The sequence below is a fragment of the Chiloscyllium plagiosum genome, chromosome 1 (assembly GCF_004010195.1).
Source record: "Chiloscyllium plagiosum isolate BGI_BamShark_2017 chromosome 1, ASM401019v2, whole genome shotgun sequence".
Classification (NCBI taxonomy): domain Eukaryota; kingdom Metazoa; phylum Chordata; class Chondrichthyes; order Orectolobiformes; family Hemiscylliidae; genus Chiloscyllium; species Chiloscyllium plagiosum.
The window spans coordinates 84,919,236-84,929,057 of record NC_057710.1 but is presented as its reverse complement, the minus strand read 5'-3'; the positions used below and the strand labels follow the sequence as shown (position 1 = coordinate 84,929,057).

At 42.0% G+C, this 9,822-nt stretch overlaps 1 protein-coding gene across 1 annotated transcript in view; it reads right to left on the bottom strand.

The window, feature by feature from the left end:
- Positions 1-1,336, bottom strand: part of dlc1 (DLC1 Rho GTPase activating protein) — a 47,608-nt gene extending 46,272 nt beyond the window's left edge. The window contains exon 1 of the mRNA XM_043690328.1: positions 1,009-1,336. Within this exon, the coding sequence (XP_043546263.1) occupies positions 1,009-1,021 (13 nt within the window). The 5' untranslated portion in view covers positions 1,022-1,336. The remainder of the gene's footprint in view (positions 1-1,008) is intronic.
- Between the last annotated feature and the right edge of the window lie 8,486 nt (positions 1,337-9,822).

Sequence of the window (9,822 nt, the reverse complement as noted above, 5' to 3'; positions counted from 1 at the left end):
CTTCTCCTATCCCCTCGTCCTCCTATCCCACTCCTCCCCTTGTCCCACTCCTCTTCCTCCTCCTATCTCCCTCCCCTCCTCCTGCATAACATCATTTGGCAAACACACCGGAACACCAGGAAAAACCTTGAAGCCGTATTCCCCTTCAAGCAAATCAGCTCCGAAAGTACCACAATACCCAAACCTTTATCCGCGGGGATCACAGGCTTTGCAATTTATATTTTTAAAAACAAACCTCTAAAAAAGTATCATTCCGTTATTTTGCAAAATTGGAATTAAGATTGTTGCGCGTTAGCTAAAACTACAAATGCACTTTAAAAAAAAAACAAAATCACTTCGCTAAAAGCCGAAACTAAGGATTAAATTCCACCCCACCGCCCCCTCCCCGGGAGAGTGAACGCCAGCCCCAGAGGAGAGAGAAGCCAGACGCAGAAATCAGCTCGGGAGCCTGGTGGGAGAGGCGCTCTCTCTCTCACACACACTCCCTCTCTCCCTGCTGGGGACGAGGGGGACGTGCAATTCTGGCTCCCTCTTATCTTGACATCTTTCACCCTGAGGACTCAGTTCCAAACACCCATCTGAGCTCTCCCCCCAACTCAATCTCATCAATAACCTGAGCAAAGGCACAGAACCGAAAAAAATCACACACTCACGCCTGATCGCAAACAAACATTTTAAATAAGTCACACTCAATCCCGTCCGTATCGTTCCTCCATTGCCCTTGGGGGACTTGAAGTGACCAGGAATCGCTGTGAAAATGTAACGCTGGAGGATCCCTTTTAAGAAATCGACGGAAAATTGACAATTAACGTTTTCATTATGCTCCCCCGCAATTTTCTCAACCGCCCCAACCACATTTTCAAACTAGTGCAGTAAAGATCATCTGCCGTGCGATCCCAGGGTAACAATGAAGATTTAGCTCACTGCAATTTCTCTGTCACTTCGCCATCTACATTTCATTAAACAGTGGAGGACAACAAACAAAAAAGGGAATAATTGCATGCTTACGTGTTAAAATCATCGTTTCCACTTTTCACATCAATGTACAGTTAGGGCGGCTTCAACTCGCTTGACTTCTCTCAATAACCGATCACAGGAAAGAAAATTGGGTGTGGAAAGTCCTTGAAAAGTTTAACGTTTCTTATTTTTTAGAGTCCGTCACAAACGTTTCCAATCATCACAAAATGATGCAGATCCATATTTCCAGAGTCCGGCACTGTGTGTATTGCGGAATGTCAGTGACCTCCCCGCCCTCCCCCTGCTTGCAGCACTGGTTAAATAAATCTCTATGTAAATCTCACTACGTTTGCACCGATTCTCCGAAGCTCTCACATCGCTTCTGAGCAGCAGCGAACGCAGCTCTCAATCTCAGCAGAATAGCCACTCCTCTCCAGTGCCGCCATCACCTCCACTCCCCCAACACTGTTACCCCCACCCGCTCTCTCCCAGCCCCCCACACAAACACACAATGCAGCCCCAGTCAGCACCACTCAGTTTAGTTACTGAGTCGTATTGATATTATCACACCAACAACGGCAAATATTATAATCGTCTATATAAAATGCCACATTCAACATCGTTTATCACATCTCTGTACTCTGAGGACTAGTTTATTTTGCTGACTTCAGCAAAATATCTTTAACCTCTGCTCATTCTTTCATGGGATGGGGCATTACTGGCAAGGCCAACATTTATTACCCATTCCTAATTGCCCTTGACAATTTCGCTTTGATGCTTGCTTTACCTGATGACTATGCTCATTACTCATTTTCACCCCTGTACTGAGGGACTGCCACACTGTGAGGGGTTCCATCTTTCAGATGAGGTGCTAAATTAGACCGAGTCATGATCTGGAGGTGCGAGTGTTGGACTGGGGTGTACAAAGTTAAAAATCACACAACACCAGGTTATAGTCCAACAGGTTTAATTGGAAGCTCTAGCTTTCGGAGCAACGCTCCTTCACCATCATCTGATGAAGGAGCAGCGCTCCGAAAGCTAGTGCTTCCAATTAACCTGTTGGACTATAACCAAGTATTGTGTGATTTTTAGCTTTAGACTGAGTCAGTTTGATCAGATAAAGAGAAGGGATACAAAGCATCTATTTGATAGGGAGCATCAAATACTGTAGACCCCATCTCCTTGGAGGTTTCCCTCAATTAACATCACAAAATAATTTGGTCTTTAGTCTTGTTTATCGTGGGATATTGATTGTGCTGCTATTTCCTAAAATTCAATATCAACCATGCATTTCAAAGGTTATCGCCTTGCCCTGTAAAGATAGCAGAGACACTAGAGGAAAGAGCATGATGGTAGAAGAAGGTGTAGAAAATAAGTTTAACGACGTTATTCAACAGACCCCAGAAAATACAGCAAACAAGGGGAAGTGTGCTGGGTGGTGGTAAGAAAAGTCTGAAGAAGGTGTTTCACCAAGTGGCAGGAGGTAACACCTGAGGGTTACGAGTTGCCCAATGGCACAGAACAATTAATGGCCCTTCCTGATGATGGACTCTTGCCTGAAATGTCGATTCTCCTGCTCCTCGCACGCTGCCTGACCTGCTGTGCTTTTCGAGCACCACACTCTCAACTCTGATCTGCAGTCCCCACTTACTCCTAATGGCCTTATGAAGGCTGGCAAAATAAAATAACTGTTGTCCCTTGTCTTTCGGGGTCAACATGAACACCATTCACAATGTACCAGAGTATTTAGGGTATTAGAAGATGGTATTAGTAATAACATTAGCAAATTTGCAGATGATACTAAGCTGGGTGGCCGGGTGAAATGTGAGGAGGATGTTAAGAGATTACAGGGTGACTGGACAGGTTAGGTGAGTGGTCAGATGCATGGCAGATGCAGTTTAATGTGGATAAATGCATGGTTATCCACTTTGGTGGCAAGAACAGGAAGGCAGATTACTACCTAAATGGAATCAATTTAGGTAAAGGGGCAGTACAAAGAGATCTGGGTCTTGTTGTACACCAGTCAATGAAGGTAAGCATGCAGGTACAGCAGGTAGTGAAGAAAGCTAATAGCATGCTGGCCTTCATAACAAGAGGGATTGAGTATAGATGCAAAGAGGCTCTTCTGCAGCTGTACAGGGCCCTGGTGAGACCACAGCTGGAATATTGTGTGCAGTTCTGGTCTCCAAATTTGAGGAAAGACATTCTGGCTATTGAGGGAATGCAGCGTAAGTTCACGAGGTCAATTCCTGGAATGGTGGGACTATCTTACGCTGAAAGACTGGAGCGACTGGGCTTGTATACCCTTGAGTTTAGAAGACTAAGAGGGGATCTGATTGAGACATATAAGATTATTAAAGGATTGGACACTCTGGCAGCAGGAAACATGTTTCCGCTGATGGGAATGATCAGCCATGATCATATTGAACGGTGGTGCAGGCTTGAAGGGCAGAATGGCCTACTCCTGCACCTATTGTCTATTTAACAATGGATGATTTTTTTTTGAAGTCTTTCATGCCTCCAGCCTCAGGAACCCACCTGCCATGGTTAATTGGGCAGAGCCCAAGGTATCTTCTTTATTTCACCATTTTCAGGCTGACTGTAAGGTGAGCAAGACCTACATTTGATTTATTTTATATAAATGTTCATGGGATGTAGGCGTCATTGACTAGAGCAGCATTTATTGCTCATCCCAAAGTGCTCGGAGCGTAGTTAAGTGTCAACCACATTACTGTAGGTCTGAAGTCACATGTAGGCCAGGTAAGGTTGGCGGATTTCCCTCCCTAGAAGATATCTGTGAACCAAATGGATTTTTACAACAATCAACATGGTTGCCATTAGGCAAGATTTTAATTCCAAAATCTCATTAAATTCAAATTTCACCTCTCCTATGGCAGGATTTGAATCCACTTTGCCCAGAACATTAGCCTAGGGTTGCAAATAACAAGCCCAATGAAATCACCACTACACCATCACTTCCTGTAATGGAAGAATGTTGCCAAGGTCGGTAAGATTACACCCACAATTTCTATTGCTATGTCGACAAACACAGCAGCCAATTTGTACACAGCAATGTCAATTTGTTGAGGCAAAGCACAATGGTGAACATCAGATGCTGTGTTCATTAAACCAGTTTCCATAACAAACACCATAGGAGATCTACTTTTGTCATCTGTTTTCTTTAGAAGGAGCCAAGAACATTGGTAATGAATAGAAACATTCAGTCCATCAGCCTCTGGAAAGAGAAAAGGCAGGATGATGTTTGTGAGTGAAAAGTAATCACATCTGGCTCAGTGCAGAGGGATTAGTAGGCACAAGTATGGAAGAGAGTGTTACCACGATTCTCACTGAAAAATGATCCATAAAAGCCTTCTTTATTTTATTCTCTTAGCAATGTTCATCCACTTGAGATGGTGCTCTCAGCACAGTGCTACTTGATTAATAATCCACAAAAGTTTATTTAAGTATATCCCAGGTTATGTCAAAAACCTTGGAAGAAATAATATGCAAGGACAGCACTTTGGGATATAAAGTACATAAACTGTAAGTACAATAATTATATGACCATCAAGCACAGTCTTGTGTCTGCAGCATCACATGAGTAAATGGTTCTCATCAGTAGCGCAGCTTTTGTAACATCTCAATGTAAAAGTATTAACATTTTGCAAATTATATTTGATTAAATGGTATAATTTTTATTGGTTACAATCAGGCTTCATAATTTGTGGTATAGTTCTGAAATACAAATGCGCTAGTCAGATGCAGGAATGGGCCATTTAGTCCCACAAACCTGTTCTGTTATTGATAAGCTAATGACTGATCTCATATGGCCTCAACTGTACATTTAAGCCAATCCCAATAGCCGCCTTTGATGATCCAGAATTTAACAGCTTTAAAAATATCAGATGATTATTCCTCCATGAGAATGAGACTGATAGAGATTTACTGAAAGAGAAAATAATTCCTCATTTTCTTGAATGGGAAGTGTGACTCCAAGAAGGGAAGACATCCCCTCAGCACCCACCCTGTCAGTTCCTCTCACAATCTTGTATATTTTAAGGAGATTTTCATTCATCTAGACTCCAGTGGAGACAGATGCACCCTGCTCAACTTTTCCTCACAAGCCATCCCTTTCATCCGAGTCAAGTGAACCTTCTCTGAACTCTAATCATATGAGAGAACAAGACTGTTGATAATACCCTAGATCTGATCCCATTAATGCCATGTACAATTGTAGCAATACATTACTACTTTTATACTTCATTCATATGACATTTAATCTGAATGAATTGGACTAAAGCATCCTAAAATCTAAAACTACCTGATTTGTTCATTAAGTAATTATCATCTGATAAGTCCACTTAATTGGTGAGGAATGTAATTATATTGGAGGCAGTCACTTGATTGATTCCAGAGATGAAGGGTTTGTCTTATGAAGAGAGATTAAACAGTTTAAGTATATACTCTCTCGATTTTAGATGAATGAGATGAGATCTAATTGAGATGTATAAGATATGTAAAGGGGCTTGACAAAGTTGATAGAAAGGATGTTTCCTCATCTGGGTCAACCTAGAATGAGAGGGCACAGTTTTAATATTTGATACAAAGATGAGGAGAAATTACTTCCCTGAAAAGGTTGTGAATCTGTGGACTACCGCACGGAGTAGTAGATACTGGGATGTTGAGTAAATTTAAGAAGGAGAAAGACATATTTTTAATTAGTGATGGGTTGAAAGGAGAGTGGGCAGAAAAGTGGAGTTCAGGATGAGATGAGATCAGCCATGATCATATCAAATGGTGAAGCAGTCATGGGGGACTGAATTGCTCTTACTTCTTATGTTCTTATGTTGCAGCTTACTGACAATACACTTTAACACCATACAAAGATTATATTCAATTTGAAAGTGCACGTCTGGAAATAAATTTGAATCAAACTCAGTTTTCTCACTAGGGCTAGGCAGCATTGAATTGACAACCTGACATTAAAGTTTTCATTTCTCACAGAAAACATAGGAGTCTTGAATTTGCTGTTTATGTCAATATTATGCCAATCTCCTGATCTTCACGCTCAGTCCTCTTGAAGATCAATATATAGGAACTTTTATACTTTATTCTAAGTGGATTAAATAACTTTACATTGCCTGAAAACTGCTGCATTTTCTACATTATAACAGTGATTACACTTCAAAAGGCACTTCATTAAATGCTTTTTGATGCCCTAAGGTTGCAAAAGATGCTATATCAAGGGCAATCGAGGCAACTTCAGTAAAGCCTTTGATAAGGTTCCATATGGAAGGCTGTTGGAGAAAAGGCAGAGGCATGAAATTGAGGGTGACTTAGCAGTTTGGATTAAAACTATCTTTCTGTAAGAAGGCAGCGAGTGGTGGTTGATGGAAAATATTCAGCCTGGAGTCCGGTTACTAGTGGAGTAGGAGAAAGTGAGGACTGCAGATGCTGGAGATCAGAGCTGAAAATGTGTTGCTGGAAAAGAGCAGCAGGTCAGGCAGCATCCAAGGAGCAGGAGAATCGACGTTTCGATTCCTGAAGAAGGGCTCATGCCCGAAGCGTCGATTCTCCTGCTCCTTGGATGCTGCCTGACCTGCTGCGCTTTACTAGTGGAGTAGTACAAGGATCTGTTTTGGGACCACTGTTGTTTGTTATTTTAATAAATGACTTAGACACAGGAATAGATGGATGGGTTAGTAAGTTTGCAGATGACACTAAAGTTGGTGGAGTAGTGGACAGTATGGAAGAATGTTGTAGGTTGCAGAGGGACTTGGATAAACTGCAGAATTGGGCTGAGAAATGGCAAATGGAGTTCAATGGCAGATGACACTAAAGTTGGTGGAGTAGTGGACAGTATGGAAGAATGTTGTAGGTTGCAGAGGGACTTGGGCTGAGAAATGGCAAATGGAGTTCAATGCAGATAAATGTGAGGTGATTCACTTTGGGAGGAATAACAGGAAGGCAGAATACTGGGTCAATAGAAAGATTCTTGGGAGTGTGGATGTGCAGAGGAATCTTGGAGCCCAAGTACATAGTTGCCCCGAAAGTTGCCACCCAGGTTGATAATGCTGTTAAGAAGGCATACAGTGTGTTCAGTTTTATTGGTAAAGGGATTAAGTTCTGCAGCTGTAATGTCATGCTGCAACTATACAAAACGCTGGTGTGGTCGCATTAAGAATATTGTTCTGGTCACCCCATTACAGGAAGGATGTGGAAGCATTGGAAAAGGTGCAGAGGAGGTTTACCAGGATGTTGCCTGGTCTGGAGGGAAGGCTGAGAGACCTGGGTCTGTTCTCTTGAAGAGAAGAAGGCTAAGAGGGGATTTGATAGAGACATACAAGATGATCAGAGGATTAGATAGGGTAGGCAGTGAAAGTCTTTTTCCTAGGATGATGATGTCAGCTTGTACGAGGGGGCATAACTACAAATTGAGGGGTGATAGATTTAAGACAGATGTCAGAGGTAGGTTTTTTACTCAGAGAGTGGTAAGGGCGTGGAATGCCCTACCTGCCAATGTAGTTAACTCAGCCACATTAGGGAGATTTAAACAATCCTTGGATAAGCACATGGATGATGATGGGATAGTGTAGGAGGATGGGCTTAGATTAGTTCACAGGTTGGCACAACATTGAGGGCCGAAGAGCTTGTTCTGTGCAGTATTGTTCTATGTTCTATGCTCAATCTTTCTTCCAATGTTGCATATTTCCAAACGGGTCCCTTGGAAACTGACAAGCCTGACATTTTGCTGCTGTTTCCAACAATAATTTGAGTTTGAGGCCCATTGTAGGACAAACATGACCCTTGCCATGCATTGAAAACATTCTGACCATTAGAGACCTCAAAATGGGTCTATATTAATTTGTGTGCCAATGAGTATGTCCAATAGAACGACGACAACTTGTGAATTGTGGATGCCATGTAGCTTTATCTCACACAACTAAAGAATAAATAAAACTAAAACCATCAGATTTTGTTAGATAAATGGCTAAAATAATTTAGCACTTTCTGTTCGCCAAGTGGTGCCTAGTAAAAGCACTGCACTCTGTTATTTGAATCTCAATCTCACTGCCCCTTCCCTCTGTTGCTGATATCATCATGGAGATTCCCCTATTTTTTTTGCATGCTGTAATGTCATGGTGCTGTATATTGTGTGGCTTATTTATCACAGTTACACTTATGTGCTCTCCTTTGCTATCAATTCACAGAAAGACTGACAATCAAAAGTAAATAAGGGATCATGGAAATCTCAAACTGCAAGGTTGGTCTATAATCTTAAAGGCTCTTTCAAAACTACAAGAGGTTTCTGGGAGGCAATGGACAAAAAGCAGACACCAAGCAGTGAAACACAGGGAAAAAGTGGGATGGGAGGTGTTAAAACATAATCAAAGAGAAGAATTTGAAGGATGCTTTTGAAGACTGAGATGAAGATAACTAACTAAATGTTTTGGGGGCAAGGGTTCCAGACAGTGGAGATTACACTCCCTAAGGGAGTGACCACTAATAGAGAATCTGAGGGAGTGAGATACAAGGGGTACAATGTTTCAGCTATACCGGAGCTTTTAGCAAGACAGGGGAACTTAACTGGGTGGGAAGGAAAAAATTCAGTTTTCTGACAGTGGTTTAAAACTTCGCTTTTATGTTCAGGCAGGTTGGCTTTCCCAGTGTTCAGTCAGGAACATGTTTTGCATTAATTAGCATGTCATGAATATGCATTAAACCCTCAATTCTCTGGTTATATTATTATGGGGGATTCTTGTTTGTCATAAATGGGGAACGTGTGTTCAAAACCAACTACATGTCTGAGACATGTACCTATTGATGTGATGTTACTTAGCTCCTGCACAACCAAGACACTTCTTTGCATAAACACTAACAGTGTTAATATTGAAGTCTGACTGAGACAGCGGACCTGTTCAAGTGAGGCAGCCACACTAGTTGATCCCAGAAAACCTGAGCTGGGCAAGCAAGTCAGGCTCAATTCAAAACAGATTCACTCAAAATGCCATCTTTTGTTTTTGTGTTTGGCCCACGCAAACACGGTGAGCTATTAGATGTACATGTACTCCTACTTATGAAGAAAGGTTAACACTATATACGCTGCTAGCTGTAGTAGTTCTTCTTGTGTTTTCATTGTGAATGCTGCCAGAAGTGTAAGAGGTAGCACTAGGCCATGCCACATTGATGTCTGCACATCAGGAATCTGCTGGAGGTGCCTGGCACCCAACCTTTTGTGTGACAGTTCTCCACAGTTGCAAAGCATACACTCTGAGGGACTGTTGTGGTTCAGTGGTAGATTCCCCACCTCTGGACCAGCAGACCCATTTACAAATCACTTTTACTCCAGAGATGTGTAACAACACCTTTGAACAGGTTGCTTAGATAATATTTGCAATCCTGAATCCCACTCATAGGATCATGAAGCATTGAGTAGACAGCGGTATATATGTCTGGGCAGAAGACAGCAGATCATTCATCCTTGGACTCTATTTGCACGGATCGTTGCTCAGAAATGCTGCCAACATCATCAATGACCCATCGCACCCTGCAAATGCTCTCCTACAACCTCTTCCATCAGACAGAAGCTGGAACACACACACCAGCAGGTTCAGGAACAGCTTCTTCCCGGTCATTATTAGACTGATGAATGGACTCTCTAACTTCAAATAATGCAGAACTTGCTAACGCTTACCTCTTCCAGCACACGCCCTGTGTGACCTAATCTGTATGCCTCCGTATAAGTTTTTTTCATCACTCTATGATCTGTGTGTCCTTGCTTACTATGATCTGCCTGTACTGCTCATAGACAAAGTTTTTCACAGTACTTAGGTACACGTGACAATAGATCAATCCAATAAAATC